We start from the raw sequence: 24,641 nt of genomic DNA, 5'->3' as shown, positions 1-24,641 counted from the left end.
GACATTACCAGTTTACAGAGGAGAATAGAGCGCAGTGATGTGTCCTATAAGGAGCATTGGTGGCAAATCTGATGGGGTGCGACAGTTGAACTAAGCTAATGAGGCCTTTATATTCTTAGAAGAATAAATGGTTACATATCATTGATTTACAAGTCCAAACGTGAATATAGCAACTGCTGATTTCCCCTTTAAAAAATATATATTTTTGTACTATCCTCTCATTGCTCCTGAGAGGTCTTGCTTGTGCTCTCCTAGAAAGACAGACAATGCCTTAACAATTTACTGAGCATGAATTGACAGGCAATAGTGTCTGACAGGCCTGGTGTCTACGGGGACTTGGAGACTCAAATTAATCCAAATGAATTCTGTTAAAGGTGCTAGTGGAAGGAAAGGAGCAGCCAGATTAGGACCTGCTTTCTAACGATGATCTCTCTCTCTCTTACAGTTGCTGTTAATAACCTTTCTAGATGTAGTAATATTTCGTTCCTAAATGACAATAATGTACACCTTGACGTTACTTGATATGTCCATTATTTTTCAGATTTTTATAGATCCTACAAGCTGATACAGAGATTTGTATTCACTCTGTATAGTAAATGCTAAATAAAGGTGTGTTACTTTGAATCATTGAAAGGTTTAAAAACGGCAGAAATACATTATTTTTTATCTCTCTGCTTCTTACCATTCCTGTTGAGCAGCACAGCCAGGTACTCTCTGTAGTAGGAGCAGATGTAGAGCAGTAATGCAGGGCTCTGTGTGGTTCTAAAGCTAAACGAGACATTCTCTCCTCGTAGCGTCAGGTCAGAGTAGATGGAGGAGGACTGGGACTGAGTGCTGGTGTTTCTAGTCAGCTCATATGGTTCCTTGAATGTGTACTGGACTGATGTCCCAGGTTTGAAGTAAGCAGAGACCTCTGGAGGTTGGGAAAGCAGAATAGAGGAGTTGGTGGTTATTTTTTGGGGTTGAATTGAATAGGCCAATAGTTCCACATAGTGATAGAACAGTTTTTCACTTTATTATACATCTGGTAACATTTTGTCCATGAGTAAACTCTATTAACAACTTAAAAACGTGTATTTATTTAACAATCTATGCCTTTGTTCATATTTGCAATTTATTTTTAACAGACATACTGTAAATAAAACCATACAATCAGCATGTTACTTACAGAACAATACTCTATTTAATGCTCAACAGTCTACCACTGTGACATTGTGTCAATCAGCACCATGGCGACTGCCCGCTGATGTTCTAACCAGGAAGTGGTCCAAGTCATTCTTATGAATTATTGAAAATGTACAAATCGGCCTGCCTGCATCACACAGGTGACCTGCTGATGGCGATGACTCAGAGACATCAAAGGATGTACAGAAACACTCCTATATCAAGCTCTTGATGTAGCTAATGCACACAGCTGGTAAGAACTTGTAAAGTAATGTTTGACCTCGAGCTCAATATGAGGGTCCTCTAAAATAATATAAATTCTTGACCTTTTGATGGTTCTCATTTAGTATTGTATGCACCACGTTCTAAATGGCTGTTCTGGAAAGTATTTCCACTCCAAGTGGTCCTGTGTGGCTCAGTTGGTAGAGCATGGTGTTTGCAACGCCAGGGTTGTGGGTTCGATTCCCACGGGGGACCAGTATGGAGAAAAATAAATAAATATATATATATGAAATGTATGCATTCACTACTAAGTTGCTCTGGATAAGAGTGTCTGCTAAATGACTAAAATGTAAGTGACGAAGAGGTAACCGTATCTATTAGCCTTATGATAAGGGAATGAAATAAACTCTCAGACAGCAGCAGAACCATCAACAAAAAGCATATAGCTTTAGAATCTAACAACAGTTCCAACATTAGTCTGGTACTGTAATACAGTATGTCCTCTGTTTTTGTTGAGTGCACAAATATGAGCTCCACCAGCTGGTCCCAAATCATTCCTATCCTCCCCCTAACCCTTGTTAAATGTATGTAGCTAGATCTAAAGGGTCAGAGACAGGTACTGTAAACGCAGTAAAGTGGTGAAGCTTCCTCCACATTGCTTCCACCTTATCTGCAAAAATCGAAAGGGTTGGGGCCAAAGAGGAGGATTGTGGAGTGAATTGGGACCGACGTACATCCTCTCACATGGCTGATCGCCCAGAGGCAAGTGAGTTGATCAGAAGAACCTCAGAGCTCAGAGGCTGAGGTCGAGGTGATGCTCATAGTCTATTTACCTCTCTGGCAGAAGGGGCCTGCGTAGGCGGAGAGGCCACAGTCGCAGGAGAAGCCATTGTACCTCTCCACACACCTCGCCTGGTTCTGGCACAGATGCCCGTAGCTGCTGCAGTGTCCCGGGCAGCCCGGACTCACCCCAGGCGTAATCTTAGCCCTCTCCTCCAGGTCCAGAGTCCTCCCGTTTAGTTGCAGCGAGCGGATACACCCCAGGAAACCTTTCATTCTGGAAGCAGTGCCACCTGCCAAGAAACAACACAAAATGCATTGTTCCTGTTTTTTTATCTGTTCTTTTATCTTCTTCTGTGTGATGGGGCACGCAGGGCTACAGTACCAGAGTTATTTGACATGTCACCCGCCCGTCGCTCCCGGGAGCATAAATTTGTCAACACTTTTTTAAAGAACAGAGGTCATTTAAACGACGACATGGCGATGAAAACAAAGTTGAGAGTGGAAAACGCATTCAGGGAGTTGAATTTGATCAGCTGTCTGTCTGCTGCCACTGCACTGGCTGCTAACCTCCCTCTCCTTCTCTTCTCTCTCTTCTTTCTGGCATCCCCCCATCCTTCAGAGCTGGCAGCTCAAATTGTTCTTGGAGTTCATGCAAGGCTTTTCACAACAAATAATCAATGAGCCTTTCCCCCTGCAAGGCAAGGCACTCTGGCTCTCTGTCTGCGAGTACAATTGGCATTCTGATTCAAACTGAAAACCTGATTATAATATTTTTTTAAGCAGCACTACAATGTTAATTTTTTTTTTAGGTTGGCTGTGTCAATCCTTTGGTCAAATATAATTGAAACCTTTTTTGAAGCAAATCAGCACTACAATCCATTTCTTAGGTATTGTATTGTCACGTTCTTGGTCAAATGGAATGTACAAAATATTTCCTTCTATAAACTGTTGAATAAAATGTCACTTGGTCATTGTAGACGGAACATTAACTGATGCTGAAACTGAAAACGTGGATTTTCTTAAGCAAATTTACACTACAATGTTAAAGTTTCTATGGTAGTTGTCAAATCAAATGTTATTGAATACTCTTAAGCTAGTTGAGTTGGAATAAACTGTAATTTGGTCATCGCAGAGCAGACTTTGGGTATCTGTCCGGTGGGATTTAATCATGTTTGGGTAATTGTGCATCAGAATGAGCTCATGATTCCGGGAAAGTCGAACAGCGAGCCGAGACAAATCCCTGAGGAGAGGAGAAGCCGGTGCGTTTGGGCCACTGGAGCAGGAAAAGGAGAGAAATGCTGTCACAGAGAGAGAAAGAGAGAGAGAGATTTGATTTGAGAGAGAGAGTACGAGTGAGAGAAAGAGAGAGAGCGAGGGGGGGTGAGTGAGAGAGAAAGAAAGAAAGAGAGAGAGAGCAAGAGAGAAAGAGAGACAGAAACTGGCGGAGAGAGAGAGAAAGAAAGAGAGAGAGTGTAAGTGTGGAGAGAAAAGCTGTCAGAGAATAAAAACACTTTCACCTCAGGTGAAAGTCAGTGTGTTTAAAAGGTAGTCTAATACATTTTCACAGTTAAATTAGGCTGTATGTCATTACTATAAAACCCACAATAGAACCACTAAAGCAGTCATTTGGACTGCTCATGAATTTAAAAAAAATGTATTACTATGCAATTTTTAAAGATAATCTTTGACTTTTCCTAAACAAATATATAATATGCATTACCAGTAAAAAATTTGGACACCTACTTATTCAAGGGTTTTTCTTTATTTTTACTATTTTCTACATCGTAGAATAATAGTGAAGACATAAAAACTATTAAATAACACATATGGAATCCTGTAGTAACCCAAAAAAATTTTTAACAAATGAGATTATTCAAAGTAGCCACACTTTTCCTTGATGACAGCTTTGCACACTCTTGGCATTCTCTCAACCAGCTTCACCTGGAATGCTTGTCCAACAGTCTTGAAGGAGTTCCCACATATGCTGCGCACTTGTTGACTGCTTTTTACTCTGCGGTCCAACTCATTGAGGTCGGGTGATTGTGTAGGCCAGGTCATCTGATGCAGCACTCCATAACTCTCCTTCTTGGTCAAATAGCCCTTACACAGCCTGGAGGTGTGTGGGGTAATTGTCCTTTTGAATCACAAACGATAGTCCCACTAAGCGCAAACCAGATGGATGGCGTATCATTGCAGAATGTTGTGGTAGCCATGCTGGTTAAGTGTGCCTTGAATTCTAAATAAATCACTGACAGTGTCACCAGCAAATCACCCCCACACCTCCTCCTCAATGCTTCATGGTGGGAACCACACATGCGGAGATCATCCGTTCACCTACTCTGCGTCGCACAGACATGGTGGTTGGAACCAAAAATCTCAAATTTGGACTAATCAGGCAAAAGCAAGTATTTTCTTTCTTATTGGTGTCCTTTAGTAATGGTTTCTTTTCAGCAATTCAAACATGAAGGCCTGATTCATGCAGTCTCCTCTAAACAATTGATGTTGAGATGTGTCTGTTACTTGAACTCTGTGAAACATTTATTTGGGCAGCAATTTCTGAGGTGCAGTTATTCTAATGAACTTATCCTCTGCAGCAGAGGTAACTCTGGGTCTTCCTTTCCTGTGGCGGTGCTCATGAGAGCCAGTTTCATCATAGCACTTGATGATTTTTGCGAATGCACTTGAAGAAACTTTCAAAGTTCTGAAATTTCCCAGACTGACTGACCTTCATGTCTTAAAACCTCTTACATCTAGACGTTCCGCTAGCGGAACACCTGCTCCATTATCCAATGATGGGCGTGGCGCGAAATACAAACTCCTCTAAAATACAAAAACTTCCATTTTTCAAACATATGACTATTTCACAGCATTTTAAAGATAAGACTCTCCTTTATCTAACCACACTGTCCGATTTCAAAAAGGCTTTACAACGAAAGCAAAACATTAGATTATGTCAGCAGAGTACCAAGCCAGAAATAATCAGACACCCATTTTTCAAGCTAGCATATAATGTCACAAAAACCTAGAAGACAGCTAAATGCAACACTAACCTTTGATGATCTTCATCAGATGACAACCCTAGGACATTATGTTATACAATACATGCATGTTTTGTTCAATCAAGTTCATATTTATATCAAAAACCAGCTTTTTACATTAGCATGTGACGTTCAGAACTAGCATACCCCCCGCAAACTTCCGGGGAATTCGCTAACATTTTACTAAATTACTCACGATAAACGTTCACAAAAAGCATAACAATTATTTTAAGAATTATAGATACAGACCTCCTCTATGCACTCGATATGTCCGATTTTAAAATAGCTTTTTGGTGAAAGCACATTTTGCAATATTCTAAGTACATAGCCCAGGCATCACGGGCTAGCTATTTAGACACCCGGCAAGTTTAGCACTCACCAATATCAGCTTTACTATTATAAAAGTTTCATTACCTTTTGTTGTCTTCGTCAGAATGCACTCCCAGGACTGCTACTTCAATAACAAATGTTGGTTTGGTCCAAAATAATCCATCGTTATATCCGAATAGCGGCGTTTTGTTCGTGCGTCCCAGACACTATCTGAAATGGTAAATCAGGGTCGCGCGCGTGGCGCAATTCGTGACAAAAAATGTCTAAATGTCGAAATATTCCATTACCGTACTTCGAAGCATGTCAACCGCTGTTTAAAATCCATTTTTATGCCATTTTTCTCGTAAAAAAGCGATAATATTCCGACCGGGAATCTCCTTTTAGCTAAACAGAGGAAAGAAAACAAAGCATTCGGTCGACGCGGGCACGCGCCTGAGTCTCACAGTACTGTAACCAGCCACTACCCAAACACGCTACTTTGTTTCAGCCAGAGCCTGCAAAGCCACGATTCAGCTTTTTACCGCCTTCTGAGACCCTATGGCAGCCGTAGGAAGTGTCACGGGACAGCTAAGATCCTCACTCTTCAATAAACAGAGACAAGAAGAACGACACCTTGTCAGACAGGCCACTTCCTGCCTGAAACCTTGTCAGGTTTTTGCCTGCCAAATGAGTTCTGTTATACTCACAGACACCATTCAAACAGTTTTAGAAACTTTAGGGTGTTTTCTATCCATATGTAATAAGTATATGCATATTCTAGTTACTGGGTAGGAGTGGAAACCAGATTAAATCGGGCACGTTTTTTATCCAGCCATGAAAATACTGCCCCCTAGCCATAACAGGTTAAAGTAATGATGGACTGTTGTTTCTCTTTGCTTATTTGAGCTGTTCTTGTCATAATATGGACTTTACCAAATAGGGCTATTTCTGTATACTACCCCTACCTTGTCACAACACAACTTGGCTGAAACGCATTAAGAAGGAAAGAAATTCCACAAATCAACTTTTAACAAGGCACACCTGTTAATTGAAATGCATTCCAGATGACTACCTCATGAAGCTGGTTGAGAGAATGCCAAGTGTGTGCAAAGCTGTCATCATGGCTACTTTGGAGAATCTCAAATATAAAATATATTTTGATTTGTAACACTTTTTTGGTTACTACATGATTCCATATGTGTTATTTCATAGTTTTGATGACTTCACTATTATTCTACAATGTAGAAAATAGTAAAAGTAAAGAAAAACCCTGGAGTAGGTGTCCAAACTTTTGACTGGTTATGTAAATTCTGTCATTGTTAGAATCTTAATATCACAAACAGAACTGGTGTTATCGACAGTTTTAGGAGGGCATGTCATTTTTTTTACATGGTTTTTCCCATTGCACTTCTGTCTCACGAAAGTAGGGCCTGCTCCCCTCCTTGTCCCGATAGTGCCCAGTTGAAAATCACTCCGATAATTGCCTCGAAAGTGAACCGAAAGTGTCTAATTTCAGACATTGGCCTATAATAAGAGATAAAATAAATGAAATAGGCTAAAGTATGATGGGGAGAATGGATGAGTTGATGAGCGAGGGAAAGCGAACGATTCATAATTATGTCATCACCAATTGTGAATGAAGCACAGGGCGGGCCATTCTATTGTATTCATCTATTCTAATCAGTCTACTCTGGCTTAATTGGAATACACAGTGAGAGCGTGCGTAATTTACAATGTAAGAAGACCAAGACAAATGGATGCACTTGTTAGCGTTGCTACAAAATCTCAATGAAAACGACTCTGATGGTGGGGAAGAAATAAATCACGATGACATCTCTGATGAGTATTCTTCTGTTTCTGAGCCTCAACCGGAACCGACACCTCCGAGGCATAACTGCAAAAAGACAGAACTGTGCGCACTGAGCTGGTGCCCAGGCCACCACCAAATGAAATCGTGAGACAGGAGCGAGGAAGGCACTGTTTGGGAATAGAACAAGCCGTTGAGAATTCTATGAACTATTATCAGCACCAAATGTCATCATTGATAAGCAGTCCCTACATCTCAAGCAATAAATAAAATCAGCTACGCACTCAACAGCTTTCGTTGTTCAGGCTATGTGAGCTGGACATGCGTCAATTTATAATTTACTTTTTGACTATCATATCAACACATTCATAATGCTATTATTTATATTGTGATAATTGTCACTATTATCAAGCACACTTGGCGCTTGTAATGATATTCAGGCTACTGATGTTTTCGTCATTTGACCATCCATCTTGTTGACTGTGCATCTTAGTGGTTGGGGTATTTATTTATATTTTGTCATTATAAAAATAAGCTTATAGCCTACCAGGTTGCAACACCGATGCTTTCTGTTTCATAGTTGTAACATAGGCACTCCACGAATACAATTTATTAAAAATTCTCAATACTGCCCCCTAGCCCCAACAGGTTAATAATATTATTTGTATTTTTATATAGCCTATAGGAGGTACCTTAAGGGGCAGCAGGTAGCCTAGTGGTTACTGGATCGAAGCCTTGAGCTGACAAGGTAAAAATCTCTCCTTCTGCCCCTGAACAAGGCAGTTCCCCAGTAGGCCGTCATGTAAATAGGAATTTGTTCTTAACTGACTTGCCTAGTCAAATAAAGGTAAAAAAAGAAGTGCCCCCTATGGAAATCAAATGTCCGTCCAAGGGATTTGTTCTAGCGCCGGCCCTGGTCAAAAATACGCAAACGTTTATGTAATACCCATGTTTGAAACTAGGTATTGAGTTTATTCTTGTTAATAAAACCAAGTATTGAGTTTATTTGTTATAATTAATTGGTATTATATTTAAAAGATGATTGAATTGCTCCGAAACTGTAATGTTGTTAATGCATTATGCTTTTTGAAGAAATACTTATTTAATGTATAAATTAATAGTTTGGTTTACTTGAAGTTAAAGTTTTGCCCAATAAGGTCGCTTGTGGCCAATGGGAGTTGACTTGGTTAACGGGAGGCCTGGGGAAAATAGGGAGGGAAAGAGACGTTGATAAAAGGGTTGACGTTTTACATTAGGACGGTTGGTGAAGAGAAATTATAAAAGAAGGCGACAAAACTAGAACAAAACCCATACCTACTAAGACATGAAGGGAAATACCAATTTTATTTTATAAAAGAGTTGTTATACTTAAGACTAATGCTACCATCTCATCGTGGAGGTATTTGCCAGCCTTGAGGTTAGCCTAGTGTGACACCTGGAGATAATTGCTTGGGAAGTTAAACGAGTTCATGTTCTCATGGGATATCGGTTACGGCTAAGGAGTACTGTCTGCATGGGTAGTGCTTGCCTTGGACTTTGTGAGGAAACCTGCATGGAACTGCCATACTTCGCTGAGGGAATATCTACTAAGTAGTGAGTAACCACAACGTGAGGTGCTTCTGGAATTTTTTTGGGTGTCATCATTTTTAACGGTTTATTTAAGCAAACTTGAAATAATTTGGACATGGGTTGTGAAAGACTCATTGGGGTTTATTATTTTTATTTCCTTTGATGTTGTGTCTGAAAATGTATTTGTGTTTGAAAATGTATTAATACACATATTGAACCTTATGTATGTTGCCTTGGTGGAGTCATTGATTGTTTCAATTTAATTTAATGCATGGGATAGTTTATCCTGATTCAATAACAGAAACCTATAACCATTTCATCTGAAGTTAATACCCTATTGTCATAACCCTAGATGGTTTACAGTAGGAATTCTTATTGGAGATGTCCTTCTCACCTAACATCCCATGCTGTTGAGATACTCTACATAAGTTCATATTGTGAGAGTCATATTCGAGCCTGGTGAGAGGGTTACATTTTTGGGGGCTCGCCCGGGATTTTTGTTATTGTTGATGGATATTTTCAGAAATGACTCTGGTGTAGTTTTTTTCTTGTCCATTGTTTTCACTGCTGACATCTATACTAAGATTCTACACTGACTCACCATTTGAACATTTTAATTGAAATTTGGAATTTCTTTCTAACATTGCTGTATAGGCATAGACTTACACCATGGATGCTGAAGAGATTGTTACCTGGTGTAGAGAGAAACAACTAGCTATTAATCGTGCATTTGTCCTTAGCAATGTGACAGAGGATGTTTCTGATGAGGTTCTGCTGGCAACGCTGACTTATGTTAAGGCTTTTGGTAAAATTAGACTGCATGGTCGTTGTTCTTATTCAGCTGATAAAAAGCAGTATGTTTTGGTAGAGATATCAAACAACCTTAACGAAGTAGCTGTGCCAAGTGTTGTTGGGATACCTGGAGAGTTGGGTCCCTGGCCTGTACATGAAGTTTCACAAGTCATATCTCCTGTTATGAGAGAGGGTGAAGATTTTCAGGCGGAGCTATTATCCTTTCTAAGACATGAAGGAAAGACTGAAGCTGATGTTAAAGGCCTAGTAAGTCCCTCTGGTGCTGACCTCAACACTGAACTGGTTATTGCCATAAGTTCAGTGGTAGAGAAATGCAACAATGTGCCATCTGAGACTCAGAGTTACCGTAAGCTGCGTATGTTCTCAGGTGTGAAACCCACTCCTAGTGTAGAGGAAGAGTATGACCCATGGGCTGAACAAACCACCCATTTTCTAGAGGAATGGCAGTGCACCGACAATGGTAAAAAACTGAGAATAATATGAAGTCTTAAAGGGCCTGTTGCCGACATTGTGAGTTTCTTCAAGACAGGAAACCCCCATGCTACAGCGATCGAATACATTAACCTGTTATGGCTAGGGGGCAGTATTTTCACATCCGGATAAAAAACGTACCCAATTTAATCTGATTATTACTCCTGCCCAGAAACTATAATATGCATATAATTATTAGCTTTGGATAGAAAACACTCCAAAGTTTCTAAAACTGTTTGAATGGTGTCTGTGAATATAACAGAACTCATTTGGCAGGCCAAAACCTGAGAAGATTCTGTACAGGAAGTACCCTGTCTGACCATTTCTTGGCCTTCTTGATTATCTCTATCCAATACAGGGGATCTTTGCTGTTACGTGACACTTCCTACGGCTCCCATGGGCTCTCAGAAGGCGGCAAAAAGCTGAATGATATCGAGGCACCCCCTGCCTGAAAAACATTAGCGCGTTTGGATAGTGGCCAGTCACAGTACTATGAGACTCAGGCTCGTGCACGAGGGGATCCCATGCTTTTATTTTCTCTCTCTTTTGTACGTAAACACGCTTTCCTGGTCGGAATATTATGGCTTTTTTACGAGAAAAATGGCATAAAAATTGATTTTAAACAGCGGTTGACATGCTTCGAAGTACGGTAATGGAATATTTAGATTTTTTTGTCACGAAATGCGTCGTGCGCGTGACCCTTATTTACACTTCGGATAGTGTCTTGAACGCACGAACAAAATGCCGCTATTTGGATATAACTATGGATTATTTTGAACCAAACCAACATTTGTTATTGAAGTAGCAGTCCTGTGAGTGCATTCTGACGAAGAACACCAAAGGTAATCAAACTTTTCTAATAGTAAATCGGAGATGGTCAGGGCTAAACTCGGTGGGTGTCTAAATAGCTAGCCGTGATGGCTGGGCTATCTACTCAGAATATTGCAAAATGTGCTTTCACCGAAAAGCTATTTTAAAATCGGACACCTCGATTGCACAAAGGAGTTCTGTATCTATAATTCTTAAAATAATTGTTATGTTTTTTGTGAACGTTTATCGTGAGTAATTTAGTAAATTCACCGGAAGTGTTCGGTGGGAATGCTAGTTCTGAACGTCACATGCTAATGTAAAAAGCTGGTTTTTGATATAAATATGAACTTGATTGAACAAAACATGCATGTATTGTATAACATAATGTCCTAGGCGTGTCATCTGATGAAGATCATCAAAGGTTAGTGCTGCATTTAGCTGTGGTTTTGTTTTTTGTGACATTATATGCTAGCTTTTCGCTGTTACAACGAAAGCAAAACATTAGATTATGTCAGCAGAGTACCAAGCCAGAAATAATCAGACACCCATTTTTCAAGCTAGCATATAATGTCACAAAAACCCAGAAGACAGCTAAATGCAGCACTAACCTTTGATGATCTTCATCAGATGACACACCTAGGACATTATGTTATACAATACATGCATGTTTTGTTCAATCAAGTTCATATTTATATAAAAAAACAGCTTTTTACATTAGCATGTGATGTTCAGAACTAGCATACCCCCCGCAAACTTCCGGGGAATTCGCTAACATTTTACTAAATTACTAACGATAAACGTTCACAAAAAGCATAACAATTATTTTAAGAATTATAGATACAGAACTCCTCTATGCACTCGATATGTCCGATTTTAAAATAGCTTTTTGGTGAAAGCACATTTTGCAATATTCTAAGTACATAGCCCAGCCATCACGGGCTAGCTATTTAGACACCCGGCAAGTTTAGCACTCACCAATATCAGGTTTACTATTATAAAAGTTTGATTACCTTTTGTTGTCTTCGTCAGAATGCACTCCCAGGACTGCTACTTCAATAACAAATGTTGGTTTGGTCCAAAATAATCCATCGTTATATCCGAATAGCGGCGTTTTGTTCGTGCGTCCCAGACACTATCCGAAATGGTAAATCAGGGTCGTGCGCATGGGGCAATTCGTGACAAAAAATGTCTAAATATTCCAGTACCATACTTCGAAGCATGTCAACCGCTGTTTAAAATCAATTTTTATGCAATTTATCTCGTAAAAAAGCGATAATATTCCGACCGGAAATCTCCTTTTCGACAAACAGAGGAAAAAACACAAAGACGGGGGCCACCAGTGCACGCGCCTAATGCCCATTGTCCCTTGATCGGCCACTTGAGAAAGGCGATAATGTGTTTCAGCCTGGGGCTGGGATGACGACATTCAGGTTTTTCCCGGGCTTTGAGAGCCTATTGGAGCCGTGGGAAGTGTCACGTTAGAGCAGAGATCCTTTGTAATTGAATGAGATGTCAAAGAAAGACAATAAATGGTCAGACAGGCCACTTCCTGTAAAGGAATTTCTCAGGTTTTGACCTGCCATTTGAGTTCTGTTATACTCACAGACACCATTCAAACAGTTTTAGAAACTTTGGAGTGTTTTCTATCCAAAGCCAATAATTATATGCATATTCTAGTTACTGGGCAGGAGTAGTAACCAGATTAAATCGGGTACGTTTTTTATCCAGCCGTGTCAATACTGCCCCCTAGCCCTAACAGGTTAACCCACCGTTCCTAGGCCGTCATTGAAAATGAGAATGTGTTCGTAACTGACTTGCCTAGTTAAATAAAGATCCTCCCCCCAAATTTTTTTAAAAAGAATTTTTTAAAATCGGCCAAATCGGCATCCAAAAATACCGATTTCCGATTGTTATGAAAACTTGAAATTGGCCCTAATTAATCGGCCATTCCGATTAATCGGTCGACCTCTAGTCACAGCAGCTGAATCTGACATACAAAGGTCAGATGTGGCATTTAAAAGCAAAAAGAAGAGAATAAATCCATCACAAGAACAGACACAAGCCGACAGCAACCCCGGAGTGTTCTGTTATAGATGTGGAGAAGATGGCCATTTCAAGAGACTGTGAAGGTGAAGAGAACTTGAGGAAAGTCAACACACGCCTAATCAAACAAAAGCGGTCTATGGGAAACTACAGAGGAACCCAGTAAAGGAGCGGCCTGACGTCCCGGTGAAGATACGTTCCACCAAGTGCCAAAAGTTTGAAGACATGAAAGACATGCTACCTACAGGTTTAGTTGGTCCGAGTTCTGTCGTTCCTGTACAGATTGAAGGTATCTATACTAAAGCTTTACTAGATAGTGGTTCTCAGATTACTCTACTTTACAGATCCTTTTATGACAAGTACTTGACACGTTTGCCATTGATTCCTATAGGAAACTTAGAGATATGGGGTCTTAGCTCTGATCAGCATCCATATGATGGCTATTTGTCACTCAAGCTTGAGTTCTCAGGATTGGTTGTGGGTGTAGCAGAGACCATGGAAGCACATGTGTTGGTATGTCCAGATCCGGCCATGAAAGGTGACGTTTCTATTCTGGTCGGCACCAATACATCTGTAGTGAAGAGACTTATGACTGCTTGCAAAGAAAAGGAAGGTGAAGGTTTCCTTAGCACACTACAAGTTCATCCTGCTATCAAAGAGGCATATGAGAGGATGTTAGAAAGCTCAACTGATGATGACGAGAAGAGAGGAACGGTCTGGTTCACACAAACAAAACCTGTCACCCTGCCACCTGGTGGGCAGATGAGAGTTACTGGAATTCAAAAGTTTCCAGGGATACCTTCTACTCAAGCCATTCTGGTAGAGAGGCCTGAAGAACCCCGGTTCCCCGACAAACTTCTAGTGAGGCCTGAAATACAGACGGTTGCAGTTGTGTCATCTAGAAGAATCACTCTTACTGTCAGGAATGTCTCGACAAAGGAGATCACCCTGAAACGAGGTACGCCTATTGCTCCTCTGTTTCCTGTAGATGTTGCTCCTGGTGTCCCATTGAAAGGTAAGCAGGATTCATCTGAGAGACTGACGTCTTCTTCATTCAACTTTGGAGATTCTTCAGTGCATGAAGGATGGAAGAAGAGGTTATGTGAAAAGATGATGGAACAGAAAGAAGTGTTCCCAACACATGAGTTTGATGTGGGTTGTTCAAAGAGTACTCACCACACCATCAGAGTTACTGAAGACAAACCGTTTAGGGAGAGATCTCGCCGCTTGGCCCCAGCTGATGTTGAAGATGTGAGGAAGCATCTTAATAACTTGAAAAGTTCTGGGATCATATCTGAGTCGAGAAGCCCCTATGCGTCTCCTATTGTGGTGGTGAGGGAAAAAAATGGCACCATACGTATGTGTGTTGATTATAGGACCCTCAACAAGCGCATTGTTCCAAATCAGTACACAGTCCCACGTGTGGAGGAAGCTCTGACATGTTTGAGTGGGAGCAAATGGTTCAGTGTGTTAGATCTCAGAAATGGATACTATCAGATTCCGATGGGCAATACAGATAAAGAGAAGACTGCATTTATCTGTCCAGTTGGATTTTACCAATTTGAGAGGATGGCACAGGGTGTGTCCGAGCACCTGCAACATTTCAATGTGTCATGGAAAAGACAGTTGGAGACATGAACCTACTCTAAGTTCTTGTTTACCTCGATGACTTAATCGTATTTGGAAGGACGCTGGAGGAACACGAGCAGAGGTTACTCAAGGTGTTAGACCTCTTGAAAAGTGAAGGTCTAAAACTGTCCCTTGCCAAGTGTCAGTTTTGCCGCACATCTGTCAACTATGTTGGACATATCATATCCCAGAATGGAGTGGCTACAGACCCCTCAAAGATTGAAGCTGTCACCACGTGGCCAAGGCCTGAAACTGTGACTGCTCTGCGTTCTTTCCTAGGATTCTGTGGATATTACAGAAGATTTGTGAAAGATTATTCTAAAGTCAGTTACCCCCTGAATCAGCTCTTATGTGGATATCTTCCCTCTGCCAAGAAAGGAAGAAAGTCCAAGGAAGAGGAGAAAGCCTACCTTAAGCAAACTTGAAATAATTTGGACACGGGTTGTGCACGACTTATTGGGGTTTATTATTTTTATTTCCTTTGATGTTGTGTCTGAAAATGTATTTGTGTTTGAAAATGTATTAATACACATATTGAACCTTATGTATGTTGCCTTGGTGGAGTCATTGATTGTTTCAATTTAATTGAACGCATGGGATAGTTTCTTGATTCAATAACAGAAACCTATAATCATTTCATCTGAAGTTAATACCCTATTGTCATAACCCTAGATAGTTTACAATAGGAATTCTTATTGGAGATGTCCTTCTCACCTAATATCCCATGCTGTTGAGATACTCTACATAAGTTCATATTGTGAGTCATATTCGTGCCTGGTGAGAGGGTTATATTTAGAAAATCAGAAATGGAGCAAATACTTTTTCAATACACAGACTGTTATCTCTAAGCAAATGTATGATTTCATAATGTCCTATTGCCTTCTGACAGGCTCTGATAAACCTTTATGCAACCTCATATTGAGCCTATCAGTGTCATTGTGCTGGTCTTCAGTCTGTTTTCGCCCGAGACCATATTCTAATGATTAAAGAAAGGAAACACAAGGGAAACCAGGCTGCAGTGGAATACTTTATCACCAAGCAAATATGTTTTCTTTTTTCTTGTCATATCTGCAAACACCCACTTTGGAGGAAGAACAAACAGTGGCTTCAGGGGAAGAGACAGAGACTGGGCATTTGAATGAATATTGATGTGAGGAATGTCTTTAGCCAGTAATCCTAGAGAATGGTTACCAGTGGGGGACCATATCAAGATGCCCTATGGGGAAGAAAACCTCCTGGGGTTCCTAGGAAGTTAAAAACCTCTTAAATGTAAATTCCCCATATTTGGGGACTCTGTTAGTTAAAGATTTTTTTTTAAATTCAGTATAGTATGAGAATGGTAGCCCCTATCTGTAAAAGCAGGGCGTTTCCGAAACACTGTGTATGTTGGCTATTGATCGGTGCCTTCAAATCTTTGGTGTGACTTACTACCATATATGGGCATATGTATTTATAAGGTCAGCCCGAGCCGATGACCTCACTTCAAGATGGCTGCTACCTACGTTCCGTTTAGCGTTGTGAAGCATAAACATTGATACACATCGAAAGCTGGGACTCCGCAGATCATGAGGATAATCTTATCTGTCTGGCTGTGACCTACCGTTATTGATTACCAGAGTCAAAATGTTTATTTTACACAACGTTTTCACCAAACATCTTAGAAGGTAAACTTCGATTTGGTCTGTGTTTGAGCTATAGCTACATGGGGGGTATCAAATTAATCCTTAGGTTGGTAGGAGCAAATGTAGCATATTGCCATGTTATCTGATGATGTATGACTTAATGGAAACATCGAATGTCCACTGCGCATAACAGATAGTGTTGACGTCTTAATTATTATTCTACAATGTAGAAAATAGTAAAAGGAAAAACCCTTGAATGAGTAGGTATGTCCAAACTTTTGACAGGTACTATAGTCCCATGCTTTTCATAGTGCTTGTGGCACCATTCGTCCTAACAGAATCGGAGATAAGGCGGAGCTTTACCTAGCAAAGACTTATAGATGACCTGAAGCCAGTGGGTTTGGCGACGAATATGAAGTGAGGGCCAGCCAGCGAGAGCATACAGGTTGCAGTGGTGGGTAGTATATGGGGCTTTGGTGACAAATGGATGGCACTGTGATAGACTGCATCCAAGATTGTTGGAGGCTATTTTGCAAATGACATCAGCGAAGTCAAGGATCGGCAGGATAGTCAGTTTTACGAGGGTATGTTTGGCAGCATGAGTGAAGGATGCTTTGTTGCGAAATAGGAAGCTGACTCTAGATTTAATTTTGGATTGGAGATGCTTAATGTGAGTCTGGAAGGAGAGTTTACAGTCTAACCAGACACCTAGGTATTTGTAGTTGTCCACAAAGTAGTTTGTAGTTGTCCACTAAGTCAGAACCGTCCGCTGGACGGGCGGGCAGGTGCGATCAGTTGAAGAATATGCATTTAGTTTTACTTAGTTTTGCATTTAAGAGCAGTTGGAGGCCACGGAAGGAGAGTTGTATGGCATTGAAGCTCGTCTGGAGGTTAGTTAACCTCTTACATCTAGACGTTCTGCTAGCGGAACACCTGCTCCAATATCCAATGATGGGCGTGGCGCGAAATACAAATTCCTCTAAAATCCGAACACTTCCATTTTGCAAACATATGACTATTTTACAGCATTTTAAAGACAAGACTCTCGTTAATCTAACCACACTGTCCGATTTCAAAAAGGCTTTACAACGAAAGCAAAACATTAGATTATGTCAGCAGAGTACCCAGCCAGAAATAATCAGACTACCCATTTTTCAAGCTAGCATATAATGTCACAAAAAACAAAACCACAGCTAAATGCAGCACTAACCTTTGATGATCTTCATCAGATGACAACCCTATGACATTATGTTATACAATGCATGCATGTTTTGTTCAATCAAGTTCATATTTATATCAAAAACCAGCTTTTTTACATTAGCATGTGACGTTCAGAACTAGCATACCCCCGCAAACCTCCGGTGAATTTACTAAATTACTCACGATAAACGTTCACAAAAACCATAACAATTATTTAAAGAATTATAGATACAGAACTCCTCTATGCACTCGATATGTCCGATTTTAAAATAGCTTTTCGGTGAAAGCACATTTTACAATATTCTCAGTAGATAGCCCAGCCATCACGGCTAGCTATTTAGACACCGACCAAGTTTAGCCCTGACCAAAGTCAGATTTACTATTACAAAAGTTTCATTACCTTTGTTGTCTTCGTCAGAATGCACTCCCAGGACTGCTACTTCAATAACAAATGTTGGTTTGGTCCAAAATAATCCATCGTTATATCCAAATAGCGGCGTTTTGTTCGTGCGTTCCAGACACTATCCGAATGGTAAATAAGGGTCGTGCGCATGGCGCATTTCGTGACAAAAGATTTCTAAATATTTCATTACCGTACTTCGAAGCATGTCAACCGCTGTTTAAAATCAATTTTTATGCCATTTTTCACGTAAAAAAGCGATAATATTCCGACCGGGAGTCTGAGTTTCGGTAAATAGAGGGAAAAACAGAAAGACGGGGGCAGCCAGTGCACGCGCCTAAGCCCACTGTCCCCTGATCGGCCACTTCACAAACGCGATAATGTGTTTCAGCCAGGGCTTTGAATTACGTCATTCAGCTTTTCCCGGGCTCTGAGAGCCCATTGGAGCCGTGGGAAGTGTCACGTAACAGCAGAGATCCTTTGTAATGGATAGAGATGATAAAGAAGGCCAAGAAATGGTCAGACAGGGTACTTCCTGTACAGAATCTTCTCAGGTTTTGGCCTGCCAAATGAGTTCTGTTATACTCACAGACACCATTCAAACAGTTTTAGAAACTTTGGAGTGTTTTCTATCCAAAGCTAATAATTATATGCATATTCTAGTTTCTGGGCAGGAGTAATAATCAGATTAAATCGGGTACGTTTTTTATCCAGACGTGAAAATACTGCCCCCCTAGCCATAACAGGTTAACACAGTATCCAAAGAAGGGCCAGAAGTATACAGAATGGTGTCATCTGCGTAGAGGTGGATCAGAGAATCACCAGCAGCAAGATTGACATCATTGACGTATACAGAGAAAAGAGTCGGCCCGAGAATTGAACCCTGTGGCACCCCCATAGAGGCTGCCAGAGGTCCGGACAACAGGCCCTCCGATTTGACACACTGAACTCTGTCTGAGAAGTAGTTGTTGAACCAGGCGAGGCAGTCATTTGAGAAACCAAGGCTGTTGAGTGTGCCGATAAGAATGTGGTGATTGACAGAGTCGAAAGCCTTGGCCAGGTCGATGAATACAGCTGCACAGTATTGTCTCTTGTCGATGGCGTTTATGATATCGTTTAGGACCTTGAGTGTGGCTTAGGTGCACCCATGACCAGCTCGGAAACCAGATTGCATAGCGGAAAAGGCTTTTGAAGACCTTAGAAAGGCAGGGTAGGATAGATATAGGTATGTAGCTGTTTGGGTCTACAGTGTCTCCCCCTTTGAAGAGGGGGATGACCGCGGCAGTTTTCTAATCTGGGGATCTCAGACGATACGAAAGAGGTTGAACAGGCTGGTAATATGGGTTGTACAATTTCGGCTGATAATTTTAGAAAGAGATTGTCTAGCCCTGCTGATTTGTAGGGGTCCAGATTTTGCAGCTCTTTCAGAACATCAGCTATCTGGATTTGGGTGAAGGAGAAATGGGGGAGGCTTGGGCAAATTTCTGTGGGGGATGCAGGGCTGTTGACCAGGGTAGGGGTGGCCAGGTGGAAATCATGGCCAGCCGTAGAAAATGCTTATTGAAATTCTCAATTATTGTAGATTTATTGGTGGTGACAGTGTTTCCTAGCCTCAGTGCAGTGGGCAGCTGGGAGGAGGTGCTCTTATTCTCCATGGACTTTACAGTGTCACAGAATGTTTTGGAGTTTGTGCTGCAGGATGCAAATTTCTTTTTGAAAAAGCTAGCCTTTGCTTTCCTATCCGCCTGTGTATATTGGTTCCTGACTTCCCTGAAAAGTTGCATATCGTGGGGGCTATTTGATGCTAATGCCGTACGCCACAGGATGTTTTTGTGCTGGTCAAGGGCAGTCAGGTCTGGAGTGAACCACAGGCTATATCTGTTCCTGGTTCAACATTTTTTGAATGGGGCATGCTTATTTAAGTTTGTGAGGAAAGCAAAATCCTTCCAGGATACCCGGGCCAGGTCGATTAGAAAGGCCTGCACGCTGAAGTGTTTTAGGGAGCGTTTGACAGTGATGAGGGGTGGTCGTTTGACCGCAGACCCATTACGGACGCAAGCAATGAGGCAGTGATCGCTGAGATCCTGTTTGAAGACAGCAGAGGTGTATTTGGAGGGCAGGTTGGTTAGGATGATATCTATGACGGTGCCTGTGTTTACGGATTTGCGGTTGTACCTGGTAGGTTCATTGATAATTTGTGTGAGATTGAGGGCATCAAGCTTTGATTGTAGGATGGCCGGGGTGTTAAGCATGTCCCAGTTTAGGTCACCTAACAGCACGAGCTCTGAAGATAGATGGGGGGCAATCAATTCACATATGATGTTCAGGGCACAGTTGGGGGCAGAAGGTCGTCTATAGCAAGTGGCAACGGTGAGAGACTTGTTTCAGTTACGGTACATTTTTAAAAGTAGAAGCTCAAATTATTTGGGCACAGACCTGGATACTAAGACAGAACTCTGCAAGCTATCTCTGCAGTAGATTGCAACTCCGCCCCCTTTGGCAGTTCTATCTTGTCAGAAAATGTTATAGTTAGGGATGGAAATTTCAGGGGTTTTGGTGGCCTTCCTAAGCCAGGATTCAGACACAGCCAGGACATCCGAGTTGGCAGAGTGTGCTAAAGCAGTGAATAAAACAAACTTAGGGAGGAGGCTTCTGATGTTAACATGCATGAAACCAAGGCTTTTACGGTTACAGAAGTCAACAAATGAGAGGGCCTGGGGAATGGGAGTGGAGCAAGTCACTGCAGGGCCTGGATTAACCTCTACATCACCAGGAGTAGGATAAGGGTACGGCTAAGGGCTATAAGAACTGGTCGTCTTGTACGTTCGGAACAGAGAGTAAAAGGAGCAGCTTTCTTGGCACGGAAGAATAGATTCAATGTACAGACAATGGTATGGTAGGATGTGAATACAGTTGAGGTAAACCTAGGCATTGAGTGATGATGAGAGGTATTGTCTCTAGGGACATCAATTAAACCAGGTGAGGTCACCGCACGTGTGGGAGGTGGGACAAGAGGGTTAGCTGAGGCATATTGAGCAGGGCTGGAAGCTGTACAGTGAAATAAGAAAATCACTAACCAAAACAGCAATGGACAAGGCATGTTGACATTAGGGAGAGGCATGCGTAGCCGTGTGATCATAGGGTCCACTGAGATGCTGGACGGGCTGGAGACACGGCGATTCAGACAGCTAGCGGGCTGGGGCTAGCAGAAGGGCCTTAGAGGGACGTCGCGAAGGAAGAAGTCTGTTGTTGTAGCCCCCTCATGCAGTTACGTCAGGAGACCAGCCGTGATGGATCAGCAGGGGTCCGTGTAGTAAAAGTGTCCAGGCCAATTGGCAAAATAGGTATAGTAGCCAAAGAAATTAACTGATGGACCACTTCAGCTAACAATCCGGTATGCTCTTGACAGCTAGCGGGCCGCGGCTAGCAGGCTAGCAGATGGGCATTCAGGGGACGTCGCAACGAAGGAGCCTGTGGAAAAAAAACCTCGAGCGGATTACGTTAGTAGGCCAGTTGTGATGGATCGGCGGGGCTCTGTATCGGCAATAAAAGGGGTCCAGTCCAATTGGCAAAATCGGTATTGTAGCCCAAGGAGTGGCTGATGGACCTCTTTAGCTAGCCGGGAGATGGGCCTAGCATAGGCCAGCTCCAGGCTAATTGGTGCTTGCTTCGGGACAGAGACGTTAGCCAGGAGAAGCCAATCGGATAGCAGCTAGCTAGCTGCGATGATCCAGGTGAAGAGGTTCAGAGCTTGCGGTAGGAATCCGGTGATATGGAGAAAAAGGAGTCCGATTAGCTCTGGGTTGAAACACGCTGTACAGACTGGCAGGAGTTGTCCTGGCTAAATGTTAGCTGATGACCGCTAGCAGTGGCTAGCTGACTACTAGCTAGTTAGCTGGCTAGCTGCTGTTGGGTGTTCCGGTTCTAAAGTAAAGAAAATAGCAGATCCATACCACATTGGGTGAGGCGGGTTGCAGGAGAGTATGTTGAAGTTGGGGTTAAGAAAAATATATGTAAAGAAAAAATATATAAAAAGATATATACATGGGACACGACAAGATGAAAACAAAAGACGCCTGAGTGCTACGCCATCTTGGATGTAATGCTTCAAAGACTATCATGACATGCACAAAACACGAATGCCATTTGTAAATAGTTTAGCTTATTTCTAGTTGTGCACCTTTTTTAGTGAACGACACGTATGTACCAATTTTGTGTTTGATGAGACATTTTTTTTATGTATATCTGTTGCTTTGTCATTATGGGGTATTGTGTGTAGATGGTTGAACTTTTTTGAAATTCAGATTGTAACACAACACAATGTGGAATAAGTCATGGGGTATGAAGCCTTCCCTGTAGCTCAGTTGGTAGAGCATGGTGTGTGCAACGCCAGGGTTGTGGGTTCGATTCCCACGGGGGGCCAGCACAAAAAAAAAAAGAAATGTATGCATTCACTACTGTAAGTCGCTCTGGATAAGAGCGTCTGCTAAATGACTAAAATGTAAATGTAAATGTAATGAATAATTTCTGAAGGCACTGTAGCTATGAACACACCATATACATGTAATTGCCAAAATAAAGGGAACACTTCAGTAAATGAGAGATGCTAAATATATTGAATGCAGGTGCTTCCACACTGGTGTGGTGCCTGAGCAATTCCTAAGCAATTAATATCACATCATGCTTAGGGTCATGTATAAAAATTCTGCGCAGAACCAGTTGCACATTATTTTGGCTACCATGGCCATGCCCACATCCACAGGGCACGAATGGTCACTAAATGTTTTTATAAACGTTAAAACGATGTAAACCATATGCCATTGCCGTTTCAGTAACTCGATGTCAACCCAATTGAATACTTATGGGAGATTCTGGAGCTGTTCCTGTGACAGCGTTTTCCACCACCATCAAAAAAACACCAAGTGATGGAATTTCTTGTGGAAGAATGGTGTCGCATCCCTCCAATACAGTTTTATACACTTTGTGTTTCCTTTATTTTGGCAGTCACTTGTATGTTTGATGATACCGCAGATTTGAATTGTTCTTTACAAAATATTAAACCACATTTTTATAGACTTACTGTTATGTACTTGACAAAATATTCAATTCACATATGATATAGGCTTACTTTCATATGTAATTAAGACATATTCAATTCACATGTTTTGGGTTGAAGTATCATATGTACTTTACAAAATATTCAAATCACATATGTTATACTTTCATATACAGTGACTTCAGAAAATATTGATACCCCTTGACTTATTCCACATTTTGTTGTTACAACCTGAATTCAAAATTGATACAAAAAATAATTCTCACCCATCTACACACAATACCCCATAATGACAAAGAGAAAATATGTATTTAGATTTTTATTTTTATATACACTGCTCAAAAAAATAAAGGGAACACTTAAAAAACACAATGTAACTCCAAGTCAATCACACTTCTGTGAAATCAAACTGTCCACTTAGGAAGCAACACTGATTGACAATACATTTCACATGCTGTTGTGCAAATGGAATAGACAACAGGTGGAAATTATAGGCAATTAGCAAGACACCCCCAATAAAGGAGTGGTTCTGCAGGTGGGGACCACAGACCACTTCTCAGTTCCTATGCTTCCTGGCTGATGGTTTGGTCACTTTTGAATGCTGGCGGTGCTTTCACTCTAGTGGTAGCATGAGACGGAGTCTACAACCCACACAAGTGGCTCAGGTCGTGCAGCTCATCTAGGATGGCACATCAATGCGAGCTGTGGCAAGAAGGTTTGCTGTGTCTGTCAGCGTAGTGTCCAGAGCATGGAGGCGCTACCAGGAGACAGGCCAGTACATCAGGAGACGTGGAGGAGGCCGTAGGAAGGCAACAACCCAGCAGCAGGACCGCTACCTCCGCTTTTGTGCAAGGAGGGGCAGGAGAAGCACTGCCAGAGCCCTGCAAAATGACCTCCAGCAGGCCACAAATGTGCATGTGTCTGCTCAAACGGTCAGAAACAGACTCCATGAGGGTGGTATGAGGGCCCGACGTCCACAGGTGGGGGTTGTGCTTACAGCCCAACACCGTGCAGGACGTTTGGCATTTGCCAGAGAACACCAAGATTGGCAAATTCGCCACTGGCGCCCTGTGCTCTTCACAGATGAAAGCAGGTTCACACTGAGCACGTGACAGACGTGACAGAGTCTGGAGACGCCGTGGAGAACGTTCTGCTGCCTGCAACATCCTCCAGCATGACCGGTTTGGCGGTGGGTCAGTCATGGTGTGGGGTGGCATTTCTTTGGGGGGCCGCACAGCCCTCCATGTGCTCGCCAGAGGTAGCCTGACTGCCATTAGGTACCGAGATGAGATCCTCAGACCCCTTGTGAGACCATATGCTGGTGTGTTTGGCCCTGGGTTCCTCCTAATGCTAGACAATGCTAGACCTCATGTGGCTGGAGTGTGTCAGCAGTTCCTGCAAGAGGAAGGCATTGATGCTATGGACTGGCCCGCCCGTTCCCCAGACCTGATTGAGCACATCTGGGACATCATGTCTCGCTCCATCCACCAACGCCACGTTGCACCACAGACTGTCCAGGAGTTGGCGGATGCTTTAGTCCAGGTCTGGGAGGAGATCCCTCAGGAGACCATCCGCCACCTCATCAGGAGCATGCCCAGGCGTTGTAGGGAGGTCATAGAGGCACGTGGAGGCCACACACACTACTGAGCCTCATTTTGACTTGTTTTAAGGACATTACATCAAAGTTGGATCAGCCTGTAGTGTG

The 24,641-nt window shown here is 42.0% G+C and overlaps 1 protein-coding gene across 3 annotated transcripts in view; it reads right to left on the bottom strand.

The window, feature by feature from the left end:
* The window catches only part of LOC106561104 (contactin-associated protein-like 4), a 210,218-nt gene that overhangs the window by 23,861 nt on the left and 161,716 nt on the right, over positions 1-24,641 (bottom strand). For all 3 annotated transcript variants that reach the window (XM_045688516.2, XM_045688526.2, XM_045688535.2), the window contains 2 exons: positions 2,220-2,459; positions 683-913 (listed from right to left, as the gene is read on the bottom strand). In XM_045688516.2, coding sequence (XP_045544472.2) covers positions 683-913; positions 2,220-2,459 — 471 coding nt within the window. The remainder of the gene's footprint in view (positions 1-682; positions 914-2,219; positions 2,460-24,641) is intronic.

Source organism: Salmo salar, chromosome 01, assembly GCF_965601325.2.
Source record: "Salmo salar chromosome 01, fSalSal1, whole genome shotgun sequence".
Taxonomy (NCBI): Eukaryota; Metazoa; Chordata; class Actinopteri; order Salmoniformes; family Salmonidae; genus Salmo; species Salmo salar.
This window is presented reverse-complemented; position numbering and strand designations above follow the sequence as displayed.